This window comes from Cotesia typhae, unplaced genomic scaffold (genome assembly GCF_013202065.1).
Source record: "Cotesia typhae breed Kobodo isofemale line unplaced genomic scaffold, CoteBio_Ctyphae contig_23, whole genome shotgun sequence".
Classification (NCBI taxonomy): domain Eukaryota; kingdom Metazoa; phylum Arthropoda; class Insecta; order Hymenoptera; family Braconidae; genus Cotesia; species Cotesia typhae.
Window position 1 is genome coordinate 4,285,844 of NW_027423729.1, and position 23,367 is coordinate 4,309,210.

The 23,367-nt window shown below is 31.2% G+C and overlaps 7 protein-coding genes across 8 annotated transcripts; 5 read left to right on the forward strand and 2 right to left on the reverse strand.

The window, feature by feature from the left end:
• Positions 1-151: 151 nt before the first annotated feature.
• On the forward strand, positions 152-2,221 carry R-l (rudimentary-like). Its single transcript, XM_074238677.1, has 3 exons — positions 152-383; positions 777-1,263; positions 1,329-2,221. Exons 1-3 carry the CDS (start codon positions 243-245, stop codon positions 2,114-2,116), a joined length of 1,416 nt encoding a protein of 471 aa, XP_074094778.1. The 5' UTR covers positions 152-242; the 3' UTR covers positions 2,117-2,221.
• On the reverse strand, positions 2,153-4,506 carry Nubp2 (NUBP iron-sulfur cluster assembly factor 2). The gene is made up of 5 exons (XM_074238681.1): positions 4,194-4,506; positions 4,034-4,122; positions 3,330-3,551; positions 2,850-3,003; positions 2,153-2,555 (listed from the first exon to the last, which is right to left on the reverse strand). The coding sequence occupies exons 1-5, from the start codon at positions 4,302-4,304 to the stop codon at positions 2,349-2,351; spliced, it is 783 nt and encodes a 260-aa protein (XP_074094782.1). The 5' UTR covers positions 4,305-4,506; the 3' UTR covers positions 2,153-2,348.
• A 79-nt stretch (positions 4,507-4,585) lies between these two features.
• On the forward strand, positions 4,586-7,677 carry Ttc26 (tetratricopeptide repeat domain 26). The gene is made up of 5 exons (XM_074238986.1): positions 4,586-4,696; positions 5,309-5,826; positions 6,029-6,278; positions 6,653-7,410; positions 7,482-7,677. The coding sequence occupies exons 1-5, from the start codon at positions 4,694-4,696 to the stop codon at positions 7,591-7,593; spliced, it is 1,641 nt and encodes a 546-aa protein (XP_074095087.1). The 5' UTR covers positions 4,586-4,693; the 3' UTR covers positions 7,594-7,677.
• Positions 7,678-7,727: 50 nt separating this feature from the next.
• On the forward strand, positions 7,728-8,742 carry Mrpl34 (mitochondrial ribosomal protein L34). The gene is made up of 2 exons (XM_074238989.1): positions 7,728-7,894; positions 8,378-8,742. Exons 1-2 carry the CDS (start codon positions 7,854-7,856, stop codon positions 8,634-8,636), a joined length of 300 nt encoding a protein of 99 aa, XP_074095090.1. The 5' UTR covers positions 7,728-7,853; the 3' UTR covers positions 8,637-8,742.
• An 8-nt stretch (positions 8,743-8,750) lies between these two features.
• On the reverse strand, positions 8,751-10,535 carry LOC141524862 (mitochondrial mRNA pseudouridine synthase RPUSD3). The gene is made up of 3 exons (XM_074238987.1): positions 10,387-10,535; positions 10,063-10,307; positions 8,751-9,712 (listed from the first exon to the last, which is right to left on the reverse strand). Exons 2-3 carry the CDS (start codon positions 10,277-10,279, stop codon positions 8,751-8,753), a joined length of 1,179 nt encoding a protein of 392 aa, XP_074095088.1. The 5' UTR covers positions 10,280-10,307; positions 10,387-10,535.
• A 774-nt stretch (positions 10,536-11,309) lies between these two features.
• On the forward strand, positions 11,310-19,546 carry Isha (Insulator su(Hw) mRNA adaptor). Of its 2 annotated transcripts, XM_074238901.1 has the most exons (8): positions 11,310-11,483; positions 11,791-11,919; positions 12,008-12,317; positions 12,519-13,820; positions 14,084-14,338; positions 14,455-14,697; positions 14,897-16,183; positions 16,268-19,546. In XM_074238901.1, the coding sequence occupies exons 1-8, from the start codon at positions 11,454-11,456 to the stop codon at positions 17,212-17,214; spliced, it is 4,503 nt and encodes a 1,500-aa protein (XP_074095002.1). In that variant the 5' UTR covers positions 11,310-11,453; the 3' UTR covers positions 17,215-19,546. The 2 variants fall into 2 exon arrangements, with proteins under 2 accessions (XP_074095002.1, XP_074095001.1); XM_074238900.1 differs by having other exon boundaries at positions 12,008-13,820.
• A 361-nt stretch (positions 19,547-19,907) lies between these two features.
• Positions 19,908-23,360, forward strand: LOC141524818 (uncharacterized). Its single transcript, XM_074238918.1, has 8 exons — positions 19,908-20,180; positions 20,262-20,376; positions 20,456-20,545; positions 20,776-20,977; positions 21,402-21,685; positions 21,962-22,262; positions 22,528-23,006; positions 23,072-23,360. The coding sequence occupies exons 1-8, from the start codon at positions 20,111-20,113 to the stop codon at positions 23,346-23,348; spliced, it is 1,818 nt and encodes a 605-aa protein (XP_074095019.1). The 5' UTR covers positions 19,908-20,110; the 3' UTR covers positions 23,349-23,360.
• Positions 23,361-23,367: the final 7 nt, after the last annotated feature.

Here is a 23,367-nt window from a genome sequence, read left to right on the forward strand (position 1 = left end):
AATATAAAGGTTGTAGAAAAATATAAATGCCTTTAATGTGAATACGCACCGTGTTATTTCGCTTAGGGAAGGAGAATTTTTTATCCACGATCTGGCCGCACTGCGCATGCTTCGAAAAATCACGTGGCAAGAAATCCTTCTTAAAAGTTTACTATTTCAGTATTTTAAAAAAAAAAGCCGTACAACACTTGTTGAACATTGAATTAAAATTCTTTTTTGTTTAACGAAAATTATTAAATACCATGGAAAGTGAGTTGAAAAATTTAGCAGTAATGCTTTTTGATGTTGGTGCGATTAAATTTGGTGAGTTCATTACTAAAGTTGGACTTAAAACACCGGTGTACATCGATTTGAGGGTTATAATTTCATATCCCAAACTACTCGTAAGTTTATTATATTCTGAAATAAAAAATATGAACAATACTGAAATTAGTAGTCAGCTATCAATTTAAAAATTTTTACTTTTTTTTTCATTAATTGAATTAGCAATAAAAAAATATTTCTAAAAAATTGCACGTATAGTTTTTTAAATTTTTTATATGTGGAATTTTTTATTTTAATTTTTTTGAAACAATTTTATTAATAAAAAAAATTTTGAAAATTGTCAGCTGTCTGCTAATTTTATTTTTATTAAAAAATTCCATCTTTAGAGAATTTCAATAATTCTAAGTGTAATTTTTTAAAAATAATTTTCTAGACCTAATTTATTAATCAAAGAATTGTCAAGTGTGCTAATCTCAAAGTTCTAAACTTAAAAAAATATTTTTTTTTCATAGAACCAAATATCGAATATTTTATGGAAGCTAGCTGATGATGTAGACAAAATCGATCAAATTTGTGGTGTTCCATACACGGCACTACCGATAGCAACTTTAATATCAGTGGACTCTAACATCCCAATGTTGATAAGACGAAAAGAAGCGAAAAGTTATGGAACAAAAAAGTTGATCGAAGGAAAATTCGCGGCTGGGGATAATACTGTAATTATTGAAGATGTCGTAACCAGCGGAAGCAGTATCCTGGAGACTGTAAAAGATCTCAAACAAGAAGGTTTGAATGTCACAGCCGCCTTAGTGATTATGGACAGAGAGCAAGGTGGTAGAAAAAATATCGAAAACAGCGGAATAAAAATGAAGAGTTTGTATACGATGACTAAACTGATGGAATATCTCCAGGAAGCAGGAAAAGTAACTCAGGACACTGTAGACAGTGTTTTGAAGTACTTGGCTGAATGTTTGGCACCGGTTAAGACTTTAGAGAAAGGTAAGAGTTGATTTATTTATTCATAAAAAAATAAATACTAATTTATAAATTTTTTTTAATTGTAGAAGGCAATGATCGATTGAAGATGGACTTTCTGTCGCGCTCAAAGCTAGCAAAGAATCAAATTGCAGCTAAACTGCTCCAACTCATGGACATGAAAGAGACAACACTGTGTTTAGCCACTGATTTGACTAAAGCTGATGATATTGTAGATTTAGCAAAACTTGCTGGTCCTCACATAGCCGTGTTGAAAATTCACGTTGATATTATTGAAGATTTCAATCAAGATTTTATTAACCAGTTGAAAAATTTGTCAGAAAAACATAAATTTTTAATCATGGAAGACCGTAAGTTTGGAGATATAGGCAATACAGTTTCATTGCAGTACTCTAAAGGTATTTACAAAATTGCTGAGTGGGCAGATTTGATCACTGTTCATCCTGTGGCTGGTCCAGGAATTCTAGATGGCCTTAAAAATGCTTTGAAAAATATTACTGTTGAACGAGGGATTTTTTTGATTACCGAAATGTCTTCCAAAGGTGCACTGACTACCGGAGATTACGCCAAGCAGTCTCTAGCTATGTCAGAGACATCTGACCTTGTTGTAGGTCATGTTTGTCAGTCAAATATTTTCTCAAATCCTGGACTTATTCAATTAACACCTGGCGTTAAACTTTCCAAAGCTTCCGACGATATGGGCCAGCAGTACAATACTCCAGAAGTTGTAGTTAACTCTGGCGCTGACTTGGCAGTCGTCGGTCGTGGTATTACCGAAGCTGGAGACAAACTTCGTGAAGTTCTTAATTACAAAACACAACTTTGGACCGCGTACAAAAATAGAATTGTTAATTAAATGTTAACATTGTTTTTAAATTGACTATTCATAAGATACATTATAAAATAATCATTTATTTTTCACTTATAAGTTAACAGATAAAAAATATAATTAATTTCTGAATTCGTTTTTTCTTTTCTTCTGCACCAATTATCATTGGCATTCAATTAAGCAATGCAGAAGTGCAAGCATTCATCTGTAACTGGCAGTCTTCACCATCTTCCCTATTAATGTGTAAAATTTATTAGAATTAAGCTTCTTTACTTTTTGTTAATTCTTCAACAAGTTTTCTCAACACTTGGGCTACTTGACTGTCCGGCATAGAAATCAAAATACTCTGTCCTTTATCAGCTAGCTTGCCAATTGCCGGATCAATTGGTAATTTTGCTAGGAATGGAACTTTCACCAGCTCAGATAAAGCAACACCTCCTCCAGAAGAAAATATATTTGTACATTCCTGTAATATAATATTATTGTCAATAAATACTCTGATCATATTTGCTGATTTTTAAATATTATCAAATTGAAATAAATTTTTATAAAATTTATCAAAACTACAAATTATGTAAATTAACAATGACTAAACTTGATAAAAATTTTTAAAATATAATAATTAAATACTAGCAACTTTTCCAGAGTAGTCAAGATTTTTCCAACGATACCAAATTTAATCATAAAACCCCATTTTATCATTTAAATACACTGAACACAAAAATTTGCTTATTCTCTTAATAATATAGATAATACTTACAGAACAAGTTGGACACACAAACCCGCTCATGTTCTCAACGATCCCAATAATAGGTATCTTCGTTTTTCGACAGAACGTGACTTCTCTTAAGACATCATCAACAGCAACTGCCTGAGGTGTAGTTACAATAATAGCTCCATCACACTTGACTCCTCTATTTGGACAACAATTTAAAAAAAATATTGTTATAATCAAAAACATGTGATGATTTTCTTTATATCTATACACAACTTATTGATTGATCAATTGAGAAGCTTATCTATCTCGTGACTAAAGTTTATCTACATATTAATACTTCCCCCTAATAAAGAATCACAGATTTATGATCGTTGTAGCATGTGACTGATAATAGAACACATATGACTGGTTATTTATCACAACCTGAACTCGTTTTAATTTAATGTATCTTAAATCCAATAAAATGATAAATCAATAATGCATGAGAATATAAATAAATGTTTTAGTTGAATAATTTCGTACTTTAAATTTTCCATCACCGTAATATGTTCGTCTGAAGTTCCAGGAGGTGTATCAATAATCAGATAATCAATGTCATTCCAAGCAACATCGGTCAGAAACTCTTTTATCATTCCCGTCTTCTTAGGACCTCTCCAGACTACACTGTCATTGCGATTTTTTAAAAGAAATCCTATGGACATCACTCCCAAGGTTTTGTTTTCATCAGTATAAACTGGGATCCATCTGAAATTGCAAGCTTACATAAATATAAATTCATCAAGCAAATAATAAATTATTATGACACTGAAGTTGACAGACATTAGAAATTTTTTTTTATAATTTATTAGCAATTAATTTATTATAAAAAAATTCTACGAGTAAAAATTAAAAAAAAACCTTAGTGAAAATTTTTAGAAGTATTTTTTTTTATTCTAATTGATTTTATTGACATTAAATTTAGCTGTCACTTCACAATTTTTTAAATTTTCTTTAACAAATAAATTATAGCAAAAAAAAAAATTATTAAAAAAAAAAAAAACTTGTAGAAATTTTAATAAATTAAAAATGCAATTTTTTAAAAATAATTTTTTTGTTAAAAAAAATTAAAAAATTGTCAAGTGACAGCTAATTTTAATGTCATTTGATTCGATATAAAAATTAAAAAAATTGCGAATTGTCAGCTGATTTTAGTATCATAAATTTCCACAATAAATGATGATACATACCCATCTGATGATTGATAAACATCCTTGCCTTCCAAGTTCAACAGGTAAGGGACACTGGGACCACATAGATCAACATCCAGGATTCCAACCTAGATAAAAAAATCTATATTCAATATTTAACGTTTCATCATTGATAAATTTATATCGAAATAATTTTTACCTTAAATCCAGATACTTTTAAAGCTAGAGCCAACTGTGTACTAACTGTTGACTTCCCAACACCACCTTTGCCTGACAAGACCATAAAAATATGCTTGACACCTTCTAACATCTTGGTAAATACAATAGGGCGTTTTTTTTATTAATCACTTTAATAAATAATGTTACTAGTAAAAAAATAAATTATTGTTTTCTAATCATTGCCCGTATATCTACACAGTCACCGTCATGCTCCCTAGTTTGTTAAATATTTGCTAGTTTTTTCCATGCAATTTACAAATTTATTGTTATATAGTGAAGTTGGAGTCATGTGGGCTCGCAGGAATTGGATACATTAAATTTATAATTTAACTCCTTTTTATAAGTCAGATGGAGCTATTGGTGTTGTCATTTGCGTTGCGTAGCATTGAAATATCAGGTGTCACGGGTTTTTAAATAATCAATAAGATATTTTTATTTGTTTGCTTACTTTACATTTATGTAAACAAACATTTATGAAGAATGGTAAGGAAGTTTATTAAATTTAAAAAATTTTGTTTTATTATTTTATTGTTTAATAAAATTATTCAAGATTTAATATACAATACTGAAGTTAGCGGTCAGCTATCAATTAAAAAAATTTTTTTAACAAATTAATTACAATAAAAAAATCCTTCTAAAAATTTTCACTTGTAATTTTTATTAATTTTCACATCTGAAACTTTTTAATAATTTAATTTTTATAAAATTCCAAAAAAATTTTTAACGTTTGTCAACTTCAGTGTTATTTTAATATGAACATTTAAGTGAAGTGTAAATTTCATTGATGATGACTGTGAAAATCATAAATAAAAATATGACATTAAATTTAGTTGTCATTTTACAATTTTTTAATTTTTTTTAACAAAAAATGTGTTCCAAAAAATTATTATAAAAAAATTGCATTTTTAATTTATTAAAATTTCTACAAGTCAATTTTTTATGAAAATTAAGTTAACCGACATCTAAAAGCTTTTAGAATTTTTTTGTTTATAGAAAAATTATTTAAAAAAAAAAAAAATAAAACAAAAAATTTCATATGTAGAAAATTTTAAAAATTACACATGCAATTTTTTAAAAATATTTTTTTTGTTTCAGATACTTTCACGGGCAAAACCAGCCCTGTCAGAAAGCAGAAAACCAGGAACGCGAAAAGATGTCCCCAAGCTCGAAGAATTTCTGGAGAAACGTGACTATGCTGGTGCCTTGACGTTGGTTGAGTTCAATAAATCAAACAGCAATATCCAGGACTCGGATATGTGGATTGCGTATTGTGCTTTTCATCTTGGGGACTACAAAAGAGCTACCAGCGTCTATGAAAGTTTAAGAAAGAAAGGAAGAAATGATGTTGCTACTAATTTAGCTTGCTGCTATTTTTACTTGGGAATGTATCCAGAAGCTAAAGAAATATTGAATGATGCTCCTGAGAGTGGTTTAAAAACCCGAGTAATGTTTCATTTGATTCACAAGATGAGCGATGAAACTAAGCTCAAAGAGTACCATGCTAAACTTAAAGATGTTATTGAAGACCAGTTGTGCTTAGCTTCTATTCATTATCTTCGAGCTCATTATCAAGAAGCGATTGATATTTATAAAAAAATTCTCCTTGATAATAGGTAATAATTTAATTTTTAATTAATAATACAGCTTTCATCAATTATATCCTAATTTTAGTAAGCACATTCCCAATTCCTCGAAATTCAGTTCCCAGCATCTCTTCCTTACCCTTCTTAAGAAACCAAGGTATTCATCAGTAAAAACTTGAGCGATTATGATCATAATTAAACTTAATCTTCTATTTATTGCTATTTATTGTAGGGATTACATGGCCTTGAATGTTTATGTAGCATTGTGCTATTATAAACTCGACTATTACGATGTAGCTCAAGAAGTTCTTCAAGTTTACTTGCAAAAATATCCAGACAGTGCAATTGCTATTAATTTAAAAGCATGCAATCACTTTCGTCTTTATGACGGCAGCACAGCCCAGACTGAAATGAGGCAGTTGATAGAAAAAACAACTTCTTCGTACAGTTTTGGACATGATTTAATTCGTCACAATATTGTGGTGAGTGTATGCTTTCATTAATAAATTTGATAATTATTTACAAGTCGGTCAACTCTATTTTGGGCCATAACTAGGTAAAAAATTAACATTTTCAAATTTTTTTTTGATTCTGCTTGTTTTTACGGTGCATTTATGATAAAAAATCTCGTGAAAGAAAAAAATAAAGATTTTGATAGCTTTTTTGCCTTCACAAGTGGGAAAAAATTTTGACTCATGTTTTTGGATAAAATTTTTATTTTATATTTTTTTGATGTTTTTCAAAAAAAAATATATCAAATGGAAATTCGTCCAAAAAAAGGAAATTAAAATGGTTGACTCGACTTGTAAATATTTACCCTAAATTTTAGTTAATAAACTAAACTTATTAAATTTAGGTATTTAAAGACGGTGAAGGAGCATTGCAAGTCTTACCAGGTTTAGTCGATGTCATACCAGAAGCCCGATTGAACCTGGTAATTTATTATTTAAAGCAGAATGAAATTCAAGAAGCTTATGAACTGATAAAAGATCTGGAGCCGGCAGTACCCCAAGAGTTTATTCTAAAAGGAACAGTTTGCGCAGTAATCGGACAGGAAACCAGCTCACGAGATATCATTAAGACAGCTCAGCAGTATTTCCATTTGGTGGGTTCATCGACTTCTGAATGTGACACAATACCGGGTCGTCACTGCATGGCAGCTTGTTTCTTTCTTCTTCGTCAATTTGAAGAAGTTTTAGTCTATTTAAATTCTATAAAAACATATTACACGAATGATGATAGTTTTAATTTTAACTATGCACAAGCACAAGCGGCCGCGGGTTACTTCAAAGAAGCAGAGGAAGCATTTCTACTGATTCGAAGTGAACGATTCAAAAATGACTACGTTTACATAAGCTTACTGGCTTATTGTTACATTATGAATAAAAAAGCTCACATTGCTTGGGAACTTTACTTAAAAATGGACACATCGACCCAATCTTTTAACCTGCTACAGTTAATTGCAAATACTTGCTACAAAATTGGTGAATTTTGGTATGCTGCTAAGGCTTTTGATATGCTAGAACGTATGGATCCATCGCCAGAACACTGGGAAGGCAAACGAGGCGCTTGTTGCGGAACTTTTCAATTTATCGTTGCTGAAAAACAATCCAAGTAAATTTTTATTGAAATAAAAAATTTATTAAAACTGTTCTATAATAATATACTCATTAATTTTATTCCAGAGAGTTACTAGTTGAAGTTATTCAATTGCTGAAAAATACATCTAATTCTCAAGTGGAACAAATAATTCGTGTTATGAAAAAATGGGGAAAAGACAAGAGGATCCCCTGTTGATTTTATTATAGATAATTCAAGATAATTAATTCGTCCATAATGTATTTTATTATTCATTTAAAATATATTTAAATATTATATAAATTTGACATTTTTTCATCCTTGAACTTGAGTTATTTAAATAATTATGTTTAAAGAAACATGTACCGCGACAGCACTATCAATTACCGCGCATGCGCGTTGAAAAATTATTCTTATAAATAAAACTAACCTGTGTGAAAAGCAATTATTATTTAGATTAACTATTTCTTAAAAGAATTATGTTTGGAAAAATTATACCAATATTTACTCAAGTAATACCGTAAGTTTTTTTAATTATTTTGTTGATTATAAATGATACTGAAATTAAGAGACATCTGATCATTTTTAGAATTTTTTTTAACAAACAAATTATAGCAAGAAAATTTTATTGAAAAATTTCATCTTTAAAAGTTCAGAAAAATTATAAATGAGATTTTTATAAATAATTTTCACTTTGACACTGAAGTTAACAGGCGTCTAAAAATGTTTATTTAATTAAATTACAACTATAAAGATATTTCTAAAAAATTGCACTTATAGTTTTTCAAGTTTTTTACATGTGACATTTTTTTTTAAATTGTTTAATTGAAATTTTTTCAATAAAAAATTTATAAAAATTTTTAAATGTCGGCTAACTTCATTTTCATGCAATTTTCTATAACTAGTTTATTTTTTAAGCAATATCAAAAGATTGTCAAGTGTCTGCTAACTTCAGCCTCATGATTATAAATATTTAAATGTTATAATTTATATAAATCCTTAGATCAATTGGTATCAAAACAGTGAGACAATTCAATACAACTTATACTGCATTAAAAGGAGTAAGACAAAGACCTTGGAAAATTGATCATACCAAATGGCCAATGACACCCATCAGAAGAAAAATGAGGGATAATTTTCCGTATCCCAATGAGGTGAAAAGAGTCAGAACACATGGATATCAAACAAGGATGTCGACACTTCATGGACGAAAAATATTAATGAGACGCATTTTAGCCGGTCGGTTTATCCTTTCACATTAGATATTTAAATACATTAAGACATTTATAAAATTTAAAAATTAATTATTTAATAATAATCAATATTATTTACATATGTATAAAATAAATTGAAGATTAATCATAACAAGATTTATTTTACGTTATTGCTAAACACTGTTGAGAGTCATGTTGTTCTTCATCAGCATTGTTTACTATCGAATTATTATTAGAAATAGAATTTATTTCATTATTGATAGGCGTGAAAAGTTGTTCTTTGAAACCTAATTGATTACACGTCCATAAAAATTCTGGTTGCGGAGAAGCTGTGATAGAAATATCGTTCCCCTTCTTTAAGAACGAGGGCAAAAACATTTCCCTGAGGTGAACGTGAGCTGGAATCATAATACTTTTGGTCGGAAACATTTTAATTACCTTTAACAAGTCTAGATCCAATTTAGGAGGCATGTGGGCTGCTTCAACAAACGGACTGACTAGTAAAAATTTTCCCATCACGTCTTGAGCTCTGGATCCATAAACTCTGTCTCCAAGAATCGGACTTAGTGTCACGGTTGCAGCAAATAATCTTACAGCGTGCCATTGACTCGTAGACGCTTTTATTTCCATCAAAGAAGCTAAATTGTGGGATGCAGTCGACAGAACTTTAAATTGTACATTTAGAATTTTAATGTCACCACGAGCGCGCTCATTTTCAGACCATTTTGGTACTATAACTACTTCTTTGACTCCTTTTTCAGGACCCTCCATGAGTTTCATAGCTACTCTTCTTTCACCCTCAGGAAATATTGGAACTCTGCGTGTTACTGTCCAATAGGTACGTGGTATTATTCGCGCACCTTCTGCTCTTCGCATTGATTTGGCAATAGCTTCTGTTACTTTATCACTTGCACTGAGCAAGGTAACGCCAGATGTAAATTTTTCCGGTGTCTTTGCAATTACTAATGATTCATAGCCTAATTCTTTAGCAATATTCGGTACAGCGTCAGTTAACACATACTTTTTTTCATTGAAAATACCACTAATCGTTTGCTGTTTTTTTTTTTCAAATTCAAACGGCCTTGCTGATATGCCGTAAGGTTTATTGATAGCTACCAGACCATCTGTTAAATAAAAAGTTTATTTTTTTATTAATATTTAGACTATTAATTAAACGTGATAAAAAAATAGCAAGCGTTCAATCATTTGTTTTTAAATAAATTATAACGTTAAAAATAATGACTCTAAAATTAACAGACACTTGACAATTTTTAGAAATAAACTAGGTCTATAAAATTATTTTCAAAAAATTACATTTATAATTTTTTAAAGCCTTTAAAGATGGAATTTTTCAAATAAATTATTCTTGGTATAATTTGTTTGTTTAAAAAATTATTAAATGTCTTAATCATTTAAAACAAAAATTGTTCATCTGCTATTTTCACTTTGACAAATAAATTATTTAAAAATCAACCTTTGTTATAAATAACTTGCTTAAGCATACTCTCGCAAAAAAGAGCTTTTGACTTCCATGGATGAATTAATCTGTAAGGATGAGATTTTCTAACTTTTTCGGCGTTTTTGTTTTTTTTAGGAAGTTTCAACTTTGGTTGAGTGTGATTTAGTCTCGCACAACCCATCAGACGTAGAATGTTATAGCTCATCGTTGATTTTATAAGAATATTCTCCATAGTGACTGTTTTTAATTATAAATTTTATCTAAAAAGAACAAAAACAATTTTTTTAATAATTTAGTAATGATTGTCAATAAACACACGTTTTTATCCTCAACAATTACCTTGTAAACTAAAGCTGCGTTCTCATGTAAATTAATATTCTTTATTTTGGTTATCAAATCATTTTTTTTTTCTATTCTGACAATTAAAAATTCCAATCAAAAGTATTTCACTTATACAATAACAAAATTTTAATTTATAAATATTTGTAAATTAAACTAAATTTAAAAATTATTTTTAATTAATTAAAAAATAGTTTATTAAATTTATTGTCATGAAGTTTTTTTTTAAATATAAAAAAGCAATAATTAATTATTTGTGACTTGTTATGTAATTTTATAAATAATAAAATTATTTTTTATTTGTTTCATAAATAATGTGAAAAAAAATAAAAAATGAATCTGTGACGTCATAACGGCGCTTGGTTAGCTCATCATCATTATTTAAGATGCATAGAATAATGCTGAAGTTAGCCGTCAGCTGTCAATTTTAAAAATTTCAATAACAAATCAATTACAATAAAAAAATGCTTCTAAAATTTTTCACTTGTAATTTTTATTAATTTTCACACGTGAAACTTTTTAATTAATTTTTCTTTTAATAATTGCATTATCACAAAATTTTAAAATAATTTTTAATGTCTGCCAACTTCAGTGTCATTGCATGGAGTATATAATACTAGCGGCAGTTATGAAAATTAAGTTAGCTGACATTTAAAAATTTTAATAATTTATTTTATTAAAAAATTAATTAAAAAAAAAAATGAAAAGAAAAAATTTCACATGTAGAAAATTGTAAAAATTACATATGCAATTTTAAAAAAATATTTTTCTGTTATAATTTAATAAATGAAAAATAATAAAAAAATTAAGAACGTCGGCTAACTATAGTATTGTGCGGCAGTTAGGGCAACCAGATAATATCCATAGCAGAAACTAAAAACTGAGAGTGTCGCCCATTGCACGCTGGGAAATAAAGTCTGCCATCTTGAGTGGCATGGTCTTTACTCAAAGTGCGTCGACGATGAGAAATAGCGATGATTAGTGAAAATAATACTGTTGTGTTTTACACTAGTTGTTGAATATAAATACAAAACGTTCTATTAAGTATTAACAATAACAAATCAACAATGGATGCGGTCAAGGCATTTAATGGAGAGGTAATGGATACACCGCTGTACTTCTGTACATTATTATATTTTGGAGGTCACCGTGTTAGGGTGAACCCTCCCTCTTTTTTTTCAACATGAATGATGCCGTGTAAAATACAAATATACAGATTGATTATTGATCATAATAATCTATAAAATCTTTTTATAATTTTATCTATTTATAAATATTTAGTTATTTATTTATTTGAGTAAATATTATAAATATGATTACCTAATAATGTTTAGGTTCAATGACTGATGTCATTAAGTTTAAATTTTAATGGCTGATACTAATTTATCATTTATTTTATTACAGCTGTCTGCTCTCTATGATGTCAAGCCGCCGATATCCAAGGCTAAGATGAATTCACTGACAAGAGGCGCGATAAAAGCCATCAAATTTTACAAGCATGTTGTACAGAGTGTAGAAAAATTTATACAAAAAGTAAGTTATTGTTTACAATCTCATAATATCGTGTGATATTGATGATAGTACTTTTTAATTTATTGTTTTTTATTTATTTATTTTGCAGTGTAAGCCAGAGTACAAAGTACCGGGTCTTTATGTAATAGACTCTATCGTGCGGCAGTCTAGGCATCAATTCGGCGTTGAAAAGGATGTATTTGCACCGAGATTTGCTAAAAATATGCAAACAACATTTTTGAATTTATTGAAATGTCCGCCAGAGGATAAAAGCAAGGTGATACGTGTGTTAAATTTGTGGCAGAAAAATTCAGTATTTCAACCTGAAGTTATTCAACCATTATTCGATCTTGCTGATCCAAATCATCCTATTCACAAAGAGCAAGCGATTAATTCTAATGGAGCATTAAATACTAGTGGTAATAATTTAAGTAATCTTGGTTCTATAACTAAAACACCACCGGGTGGTAAAAACACACCCAAAGATCAAAAAATGTTCTCTGCTAAGACTATTGATCCTGCATGGTTGGCACAGACTAAATTAGAGACTGCCAATATGGTTAATGCTAATAAATTACTCGGTCAGTCGGGCGCTAATCAAGTTGACGCTTCATTTTTAGATCAGCTTCAACATCTCCAGCAGTTACTATTAAAGAAACAAGAAGCATCGAATGATACTCCAAGTTCTGTTAAATTTGACAAAAAACTGTTAGATTTTGATTATGGGGAAGAGGAAGATGATGATGTTATGATGGCAAGTTCACCGGCTGCAGCAGTTACCGCTAGTAATCAACACAACGCAGTAACAAGCGGCAATCTAGAGAGTCTGGGACTATTATTGACAAACCCAGAGGTTTTAAGACAGTTACAAACGTTACAGCAGACCATGCAAGGCAACGCAGCGACAGCACAGCTTGAAATGGAAGAAAAGAAGCGTAAACTTCAACAGATGAAGCAGCAAGAAGATGAGTTTGACAAACACCTCGCTCAAACTGTACCGAATCTTCCGTTCGCATCTGAGTGTGAACTAAAACCTTCGGATATTCTCAAACCAAGTCAGCACAATACGTACAGCAATGTATCGAATTTAATGCAGCAGGATATGAGTCAGCCACCACCAGGATATCCACCAGCATTTGTTTCTCAATCCACCTCAGTACTACGGCAGCCGATACACTCAAACCAAAAGAGTCCTCTGATAGATGAACGACAAGATTCCCAGGATTATCAGTCGACGCAGACACGACGTGACAGCAGTAGCGTAGAAATAGTTAATTTGGATTCTGTCAGATCTCAGAGTCGATCTCCAGATCGTTTCCGACGTCACAGCAGGTCCAGGTCACCTCGTCATCGTGGGCGAGATCGGGATCGAGACAGAAAATCCCGGTCAAGGAGTCGTTCACGGCGACAGAGATCCCGGTCGCGTGATCGCAAGCGCGAAGAGACTCGCGCTAAGAATTCTGAGGAAGAGAGAGAAAAAGAACGCGAACGAAGGAAACGTGGATTGCCGCCAATTGAGAGGGAAAAAATGAGCGTATGCAGTACCACGCTTTGGGTTGGGCATTTATCTAAGCTTGTACATCAAGAAGAATTGTCAGATACATTTGGCGAGCTCGGTGATATCGTCAGCATTGACTTAATTTCACCACGAGGCTGTGCTTTTATTTGTATGAATAGGCGACAAGACGCCTATCGAGCTTTGACTAAACTTAAAAATCATAAAATGCAAGGCAAAGCCATCACGTTAGCTTGGGCACCGGGGAAAGGTGTTAAAGGCAAAGAATGGAAAGATTACTGGGAAGTTGAGCTTGGTGTTAGTTATATTCCATGGAATAAATTGAATAATATCACTGAACAAGAATTGGAGATGCTTGAAGAAGGTGGAATGATTGACGAGGACACGCTACCTCCAAGACTGAAAGGTAACATTATTTTTGCTAAGTTTATTTTGTTATTTAATAAAAAAAAACTGCAAGTTTAATCTAGATACATTAAGCGTTGTTTAAATCGTTTGTATCTTGAACCAACTTGCAATAGTATCTTTAAGCTTTTAAGCCAATCTAATTTTTATCGACTTTTTTTATTGGTCAAGCAAGCTTAACACAAAACATTTTTCAATAAATTTATCATTTTTATTTTATCACAGTTAGCAATAACTTATTTTTTTTTTTTTTTTTTTTTTAAGGTAAACTGAAGCATTCAGGATCTAAAGAAGGAATGCAAGCAATCCAAGTGCCACCAATAGGGGGTGCTCCAATTCCAACGTTAACTGATGGAATTGTTAACGTAATGCCACCGTCAACAGGGACACAACAGCAGCCTATGATTGACACAAGTCAGCCACCGCCAATCAGAGCAACGGCTTCAACTAATTTGATGCCACCTACCAGTGCTCAACTATCAATGATGCCACCAGGATTCCCTATGACAGGAGTTCCACGTAAGTAATTTAATAAAACAATTGGTAGGTTTTCTCTTTATTGTTTTAAAAAAATATTGCATTTATTAATAACCATAAAAAAGATATTTAATTTTTTATTTTTTTATTCCAATCAGTTAATAATGCAGGTATGCTTGGACCTCCTATGGGTTTACAAATGCCGCATGGTTTAATGCCAAATGTACCAATTGGAGTACCTCCACCAAACATGCAAGGGCTTTTGGGTCCTCCGGGAATGATGCCGTCGATGCTTACACAACAAGTTAATTCTCCTTTTGGCGCTGGAGTCGGCGTTGGTCTTATTACTCAAATTCCACTTCCTGCACCAGCTGCACCGTCAGATAAATCAAACTCAACAGGTATCTTACCTTACAGCTTTTTTTTTATGTTAAGGAGGTCAGATTGTATATGCTATGTTTAAAAATACATATTATATTGAAATGAATAAATATAATTTTTATTTAAAATTATTTGATTAAAATTTGTAATATGATAAAGCAGTTAGACCTCCTTGAATATTAAAAATCATCGAAATTAATTGATGATTTAAATCACCAGGCATGCCTCACAATGTACCGCCGATGGGTGTGCCACCTCCTACGGGAGAAACTAATCTACCAAATCTTCCAATGCTTCGCCAACCGTTTAATGTGGGCCCACCACCACCACCAATGCAAATGCCGATGCAATCGCAGCACTCCGAGGATATGGATGTTGAAATGGAAGACGTTATGCCTCCAAGTTCCATAAATCCTCCGAAAGATAAGCCGAACTTGAGTGACCAGTTGCTGGCAGCTATGAACAAAGCTCCAAACATGAATGACAGAGCAGATAGTGAGCGAGACTTCAGAGATCGGGATCGAGATAGAGACCGTGAGAGAAGAGATCGAGGTGAGCGTGATAGAGCTGACAGAGATGGAAATGACAATCGGGGACGAGACCGTGGTCGAGGAAGAGACAGAGGTCGTGATCGAAGACGAGATGGTCGAGATCGCGACCGAGATGATCGGCGAGATCGTGATCGAGACATGAGACCTCATGACGGTCCGATGCCGTTGCCAGGTTCGGGCGTTGGACTTCTTCAGGAACCAGAGATGGGTCCCAAAAAAGATAAAATGAGTCTCGCTGATAGATTACGGCAATTGGCTGATGGTACTCTGCCGATGGATGACAGAATGGATCGTAGCATGCGTGATCGCAGTGAGCGCAACATGGATAACAGAGGCGACAGACCGCCGCCTTTTGAAGACATCCCTGGTGGTCGTAGACCCGGAGATGGCCCTCCGTCGTTGTTAGACCTTCCGAAGTTCCCAGGTGTACCTGGTGAAAGACCAGACTTTGGACCACGTGGCCCAGATTTTCGAGGGCCTCAAGATCATCGCGACTTTCCACGAGGTGATCGTGATCGTCCTGGATTTGGCCCTCGTGGTGGTGGTGGTCCCAGAGGACCTATGGACGAATTTCCAGATCACAGAATGCACGCTGGACGTTTTCCAGATGATTTCGAGCGACATGGAGGTCCTCGTCCGAATGACTTTGATCACCGCCTAGGTATGGGAAGAGATGACTTCGATCGTGCTGAGCACCGTGGACGACATCCAGATGAATACGATCCAGATAGACTTGAGTTTGACAGACGGCCAAGAGACGGATTCGATCCACGAATGGCTGATGGATTCGACGCGCGAGCTCATCCGGACCATCCCGATTTTGATCCGAGAAGAAGAGATTTCTTCGGGCACATGGAACCTGGATTTGGCCCTCCGATGGGTCCCCGAGGTCCTAGAGGCCCAATGGGCCCTGATGGATTCGGATCGAGACCCGGAATGGGTCCGCGAGGTCACGGTGAGTTATTGATTTTTGATTAATGATTTAATTTTTTTTATATTGTGATAGCAAGAATCGTCATTAAAATTTATTCTGTCACAGGTCCTCCGATTTTCCATCGGGGAATGGGGCCAAGAGGAATGAGGCCAGGCATGCGACCACCATTTGGTCCGCGAGGTCCATTTGACCCTCGTGAAGGCGAAGCTTTCTTCAGGGGACCATTTGACGACAACCGTGGTCCACCGTCTTCCCACTTAAGACCACCACCTTTCGGTGGACCACCAGGACCTCCACTTCCAGATCCTTGGAGAAATACAGATGCTGTACCACCACCACTACCGCCCGTCTGGGCTAGTATGGAAGGTAACAATGGACATGAGCCAGATGAACACACTCGTGAAAATCACGTTAACCAACGAGATAATAAAGGTCATATGAGTCGTGACAAGCATCAAGACCGTGACCGTGATAGCAGAAATTCGAGAAACAGAAAATCTAGATGGGGAAATGCTAGTCCACTGCCACAAGAACAACCTGAAGCTGCAAGATCTGAGCAAGAGTCTGGAGAAAACAAGAAAATGTTTGAAGAAAATCGTACTGCTGACAATGATAATTCAAAGGGAGCTGATGAACATCCTGATGAATCGACGATAAAAGATTCATTGAGTGAATTACAACCTCCTAAAGCAGATGTTGATATTAGCCATGAGAATCCTGAGATGAATCATGTGCTAACAATAAATGATCCAAATAATTTCGATATTGAAAGCTTTGAAAAACATGATGCGCCTGAGAGTCATGAGTTTGATCAACCTCAAGATATTGATCGAGCTCCCGAGCAAGAACATTATCATCATGAACAACAGCAGCAGCACCAGCACCAGCAAGATCAGCCCGAGCCAGAAGTGCAGTTGCATCAAGAAAAAATTGAACAACATCATCAACAAGAACAACATCATTCATCAGTTGAAGATGAAAACACATCAAAATCCATGGAGATTCAGAATGAAAGTGATGCGCCGGTGATACCATCGGAAGAAATGTTGTAACAAGTTTTTCCAAGTTTAAATACGCTTTTGGGATGTTGAGAGTGACCAAAGTAAGAGACTTAAAAAGTAATTGGATCTCTCCGGCCTGAGAGGGTTAATTTTTGTAAATTATCATCCATTATTACGGTGTACATAAAACAAATAAGAGCTAAAATGATTTTAATAATGCACGAAGTGAATAGATAAAAATGATAAATATTAGAATATGAACATTGGAAGTTGAAGTGCTGGTTTTTGGAGTGGTGGGAAAAAAAAAAAATAACAGTGAATCCAGTGAGTCTCGATTAGAAAAATATTCTTCTATCTTTTTTCTAAATTTATTTATTATTATCATTATTTTTATTTTTATTAATACTTAGAAAAATTTAAAACTTCGATGAAACGTAAAGTAAAATGAATAATTAAATTTTGACGTAATGACAAACGTTCTAGTCGTTTGTATTTGAAAGTATTCGAGAGTATAATTAAAAATATAATTGCTGCTTAAACATTGCTGTAATGGTGAACACAGGACCTATATACAGATATTTATAATTAATTAACTTTGAAAGATAATCGTCAGTACAAATTGATAACATTTAATTATTGTCTATGTTAGCTAAAAATATTTAATTTTCAAGTTTGACAATTGCCTTTATTAATAATTTAAATATTAATATGGAAAGACAACAGATTTATTGAGCACTTTATCAACTTGATATTTATTATTATTATTATTATTATTATTTTTTTTTTTTTTTTTAATAAGTCTTTGTTTAGATGTTTTTGTACAGAAAATTTGCAATCTTATACACAGTCGTAGAAGGTATAATACAGCGAAGTTATTTTCGCTGGTAAAGAATGAAAAAATTATTATAATTATAATTAATAATTTATTAAATTGTAAATAATTTTATATTTTTCTAGTAGAAAAATGAAGAAATAAATTGTGCAAAAGTAGTTGCTCAATTGAAACTAAAAAAAGTAAAAAGAACGTAAATAAATATTTTATACGTATTGTTTTAAAACTATAAATAATTTCAGCGTTGTCATTCCAACGGTCCTCAAATAATTGAATTATGCATGAAAGAAATTGATTACCTAATTAGTTAATTTTAATTAAAATGAAATGAAAATTTTAATTTAATAACTGAGGTGTATTTGGTTTGATTTTTTTTTTTTTTTTATTTCTCGTTTCTTGTTATTTTTTAATTGATAATTGATTAAAAATGAGCTAAATAAAATGGTGAAGATTGATAATATTGTCAACTCGGTTCCTGTGTTCACGTTCGCACGTGTTGTCTCTTGCACGCCCGCAGCAGCGATGGAAAACTCGCGCTTGCGCTCAAACTGAGTGACAAGTGCAAGGTACTGTTCATAAATAATTACAATTATAACAAATTAGATGATTATATATTGTTATACGTTATGATAATAATAAAAATAACGAGACTTTATATCATATAATGATTTACACTGGAAAATATTGAGAAGAATATCACGATACTAGAAAATTATTATCAAGCCCGCACCACTCCACTACCATCATTGTCAACTTTTCGGCAAAGTGTTCTGTACCATCACAATGATTTTTAAAAATTAATCACAAATAAATAATTTCAATAGTTATTAATTAAATTTATCAATTTGATGTTAGTATATAACTTTTCAAAAAAAAAATAAAATAAAATAAATAAAAAAACGAATTTGTAAATGCGTTAAAAATTAGATGGCCTTTATCGATTTTAATTTCTTCTTTTATTTATCTTTTAACTTGATAAGGATTATTTTAATTATTGTTTAAATAACTAAAAAAAAAAATATCTATAAAGTATATTGCATTATATATTTATAAATTAAAGATGTTAATAAATATATAAGTATATAAGGCAAATAAAAATTTAAAAATTATTAAGATTTATTAATATTAATAAAATATCTTTGTCATTAACGCGACGATTGTATTAAAAATTACAATAATATTTCATTAACAGATTATACTGATAAAAATATAACGTCACTTATTAAAATCTGTTGTTTTTGTTACAGAATGAAATTTGAAATCAGTCGTGTATAATTATAAATTATAAATTATAAGTCTAATAATCGCAACATCTAACTTGCAAACTATTAAAATGAAAGATAAAAAAAAAGGAGTGGTGCGTGGCGCAGCTTATTGTATTCGTTTAAACATTTTTTTTTAACTTTAAATTTATTATTACTCACTAACTACTATTAAATATAAATATATATAATTATTACTAATATGTTAAATTATAGTCTAGTTGGTGCTGTATTTGTGCCGTTGTAATTGTATATTTTTACTTGACAGTAAAATTTAAAATAATATCAATGTATTATCTTTAAAAATATTTGCGAATTTTATTTTAATTTTTATTATTTAAAAAATTTAGTATTAATTTTTGATTTCACCCAATTATATCTTATTGAAACTTTTAATTTTTTGTTAATTAACATATTTAAAGTCCAAGATGATAGAATTATTAATCTTCTTCATTCTCTTCTTTTATTTAAGAATTTCATTTCTTGTAATCCATTTTTTCAATAGATTTAAGTGATTCTCAAATATCAAACCCATTTTTTTTATTATTTCTTCCGTAAATTTTTGAATAAACTCATTCATTCCATAAGAATTTTTTCCAAATTGCTAAAACTTATTTTTCTTTCATCAAGAACCGACTTAATCGATATTACCTTTTTAATTAAAGTAAATTTCTAAAAATATTGATATCTTTAAAAAAAAAAAAAAAAAAAAAAAAAAAAATTCGTCTGTTATATTTATTCTACAACCTGAAGATAACTATGAAAAATAAATAATTAGTTCTTCATAGTTTTTATTTACCCTCAAAGCCTCAATAAGATATATAAACAATCAATAATTTATGTATAATTTTGAATGATATGGTGGTTTCATTACGAAACCAAGAAAAATTATTTATCAATCATGTCAACGTCATTTCTTAAAAGTACGTTTTATTATATTATTAACTCTTATTTTTATTTTATTAATTAGTAATGTTTATCGATGACTTGATAATTATTTTCAGAATATAAAGTTGTACAAAAAATCGGAGAAGGTTCATTTTCCGAAGTATTGAAATGTCAGGACAGGATAACTGGCGCTTATTACGCTGGGAAGAAATTAAAAAAAATTTATTCATCGTAAGAATAAATATTATCAATACTTAATAATAATAAAAATTAAATATTAATTGATTAATATTATAAATGAAAAATTTAGGATGAATGAAATGCTTGAAAGCTCTGAAGTAATAGTAATGAGGAAAATAACTCGACATCCAAATATTTTATACCTGATTGAATCACATTAGTAAGTCCAAAAATTTTTTTCATTAACATGATACTAAAATTGACAGACATACAAAAATTTTTTAGGTTTTTATAACAATTAAATTATTATAAAAAAAATTTCACATGTAATTTTTTAAAATATTTTTTTATCACAATTTATTTGTTATAAAAAGATATTTGTTAATTTTAGTATCATTAATCAATTGTCAATTAAAGTTGATTTTGTCTAAAATTATTTACTTGAACTAGCAATCACATTACTGGTAGAGTAATTTTAATTTTTGAATTAATGAACATGAGTCTGTATGATCTGATAAAAAGCCGCAAGAATCGTGTTATGTCTGAGCAGAGAGTTAAAATTTATTTATACCAGCTTTTGAGAGGACTTGAGCACTTGCACAAGCATGGCATCTTCCATCGTGATATTAAGCCCGAAAATATTCTTGTGAAGGTAACAATTAGTGATGTGAAGCAAACAAAATACGTGCTCGTCAATTGACCTTAAGCATCATAAGTGTTTTTAATATTTAATTTAATTTTTTGGGCTCATTTTTGTTAATAAAAAAAATATTAATTAGTATGATTGATTATTAAACCAAAAAAAAAAAAAAAAAAAGATGTCAATTGATGAGCAAATTTTTGTGATTTGACCAAAGTTAAAATTAGCCTCAATTTCACAGTGATAATTAAGTTAGCCGACATCTAAAAATTTGTAGAATTTTTTTTTATAAAAACCAATACTTTTTTTTTTTAATCAGGGTAATTTAATAAATGAAAAAAACTTCGGCTAACTTTAGTATTATAATTTCACATTACTAAAAAAAAACTTGATTAGTAATTTAGATTTTTTTTTGATAAATTAAATCATTAATCAGGGCGACTTGGTGAAACTCGGTGATCTGGGTTCTATTCGAGGAATCTACAGCAAGCCACCATACACTGAATACATATCAACAAGATGGTACAGATCACCGGAGTGTTTATTGACCAACGGGTTTTACGGTCCCAAAATGGATGTTTGGGCGATTGGTTGCGTTTTCTACGAGCTGTTGTCATTAAAGCCATTGTTTCCTGGGTCTAATGAGATTGACCAAATAGCCAAAATTCACGCGATCTTGGGGACACCTCATGCTCGAGTTATCGCTAAATTTCGGCGATTGTATGTCTTCAATCCTGAAACTGGAGTTAGCAGACATTTAATCTGTCATATCTTGGATTTTTACAACAAATAAATTACTACTAAAAAAAAACATTTTTTAAAAAATAATAACAATAACTCTTTGACACATCTACAAGTGGAATTTTCTTGTAATAATTTATTTGTTGAAGGAAATCCTAGAAAACATCATACGTCAGCTAACTTCACTATTATCTTCAATATTGAAGATAATTACTTATATTTATTTTTAGTAATTAATCAATTAAATTTTTGTAGAAATAATTCTCGGAATAGTGAGTACTTTTTTCCTAACAAAGGAAATGGCTCAGGATTCACGGTTTTGCTGCCTCACGTAACGGAAACAGGCAAAGAGCTTTTAAAACTGATGCTGGTCTACGATCCTGAAAATAGAAGTAATGTTAAGCGATTGCTGGACCACAGATACTTCAATAATCTAAAAGAAAGTGACCCACCTAGACAAACTAGTAGCTTCACATTACCCCCGATAGACTCTTGTCAATGGCGTAATCCAGTTCTTCTTAGCTACATTGCATCAGAGAAACGTCGTCGATACAAAGTAAATAATTTAATAAAAATTAATTTAGCAGATATTTGACAATTTTTCTAACAAATAAATTATGGCAAAAAAATAAGAGATGAAAATTGAAAAGAAGAAATGAAAAAAAAAATTATAAATGCAATTTTTTAAAAATTATTTTTGAAACAAATTTGTTTGTTAAATAAATCTAAAAAATGGTCAAGTGACTGCTAACTTTAATGTCATAATTTAAGAATTATTTATTGTATTTATTATGCGGTATTAATTATTATTGATTATACAGCCGTTAAGTACCAGAAGACCTAAAGTGATGGAAGAAATAACATCCAAAGGATCGCGGACAATTAATTCAAGTCCAAGTCGTCAAAACTACGCCAGCAAGTCTAGCTTCTCGAAGTTAAATAATAAGGTTAAAGAAGAAACTACTTTGTACATGATTCATTCGTCAAAGAGGACTGATGACTCTTGGATGAAAACTGAAAAGTCCTGGAGAAAAAGTATTTACACAACGCGAACTGAACGATCGTTAGAATCACCTAGATCAAAAGCTAGTGTCTGTAAATTACCGTTGATTAAGAATAATAATAATAGAATTAATATCAATGTGTCTGGTGAAACCGGCGATGTTTCAAGAGTAACTCGAAAACAAATTCCTTGTACTTTTACTCCGCAGTATAATCTTCAAGAACGTAATTTTTATCCGAATTTCCGGTCGAAGATCATCCATCATGCTAAAGATCAACACGATGATAGTCGATTTACGTAAGTAATATTTATGGTGAAGAAATAAAAATTATCATTTAAAATTTTTTATAAATATTTTTCAGATACCTCCCTCAGATTCAGAGATCAATTCCTGACCGACACCAAGCTGCTCCAACAATCTCAGCACCTCAACACAATGTTACTCTTGAAAATAACAAACGTAAAACTCGATTAGCTACTATAACAGAAACAAGAGTAACACTCCCCCATACCAGATCATCCAACATAAAAAGCCCAGCTAAAAAAATTGCTAAGCATGAAACTACTAAATCCCTTGGTAAAATTTTAACTACTAAAAAAGCACCACCTGCTAGACGTTTACGGGGCAAAGGACTATAAAATGATTGTATCAATATCA

Coding starts and splice junctions, on each gene's coding strand:
- Nubp2 (XM_074238681.1), bottom strand. CDS start 4,304: ATGTTAGAAGGTGTCAAGCATATTTTTATGGTCTTGTCAGGCAAAGGT. Junction 3,552..4,033: donor GTTTATCAATCATCAGATGG/GTATGTATCATC, acceptor TTGCAATTTCAG/ATGGATCCCAGTTTATACTG. Junction 2,556..2,849: donor TTGTGTGTCCAACTTGTTCT/GTAAGTATTATC, acceptor ATTATATTACAG/GAATGTACAAATATATTTTC.
- Isha (XM_074238900.1), top strand. CDS start 11,454: ATGGATGCGGTCAAGGCATTTAATGGAGAG. Junction 13,821..14,083: donor GCTACCTCCAAGACTGAAAG/GTAACATTATTT, acceptor TTTTTTTTTAAG/GTAAACTGAAGCATTCAGGA. Junction 16,184..16,267: donor AATGGGTCCGCGAGGTCACG/GTGAGTTATTGA, acceptor ATTCTGTCACAG/GTCCTCCGATTTTCCATCGG.
- LOC141524862 (XM_074238987.1), bottom strand. CDS start 10,279: ATGGAGAATATTCTTATAAAATCAACGATGAGCTATAACATTCTACGT. Junction 9,713..10,062: donor GCAAGTTATTTATAACAAAG/GTTGATTTTTAA, acceptor TTTATTTAACAG/ATGGTCTGGTAGCTATCAAT.
- Mrpl34 (XM_074238989.1), top strand. CDS start 7,854: ATGTTTGGAAAAATTATACCAATATTTACTCAAGTAATACC. Junction 7,895..8,377: donor ATATTTACTCAAGTAATACC/GTAAGTTTTTTT, acceptor ATAAATCCTTAG/ATCAATTGGTATCAAAACAG.
- LOC141524818 (XM_074238918.1), top strand. CDS start 20,111: ATGATATGGTGGTTTCATTACGAAACCAAGAAAAATTATTTATCAATC. Junction 20,181..20,261: donor GTCAACGTCATTTCTTAAAA/GTACGTTTTATT, acceptor AATTATTTTCAG/AATATAAAGTTGTACAAAAA. Junction 20,978..21,401: donor CCGAAAATATTCTTGTGAAG/GTAACAATTAGT, acceptor ATCATTAATCAG/GGCGACTTGGTGAAACTCGG.
- R-l (XM_074238677.1), top strand. CDS start 243: ATGGAAAGTGAGTTGAAAAATTTAGCAGTAATGCTTTTTGATGTTGGT. Junction 384..776: donor TTTCATATCCCAAACTACTC/GTAAGTTTATTA, acceptor TTTTTTTCATAG/AACCAAATATCGAATATTTT. Junction 1,264..1,328: donor GGTTAAGACTTTAGAGAAAG/GTAAGAGTTGAT, acceptor TTTTAATTGTAG/AAGGCAATGATCGATTGAAG.
- Ttc26 (XM_074238986.1), top strand. Junction 5,827..6,028: donor AAAATTCTCCTTGATAATAG/GTAATAATTTAA, acceptor TATTTATTGTAG/GGATTACATGGCCTTGAATG. Junction 6,279..6,652: donor TAATTCGTCACAATATTGTG/GTGAGTGTATGC, acceptor TATTAAATTTAG/GTATTTAAAGACGGTGAAGG.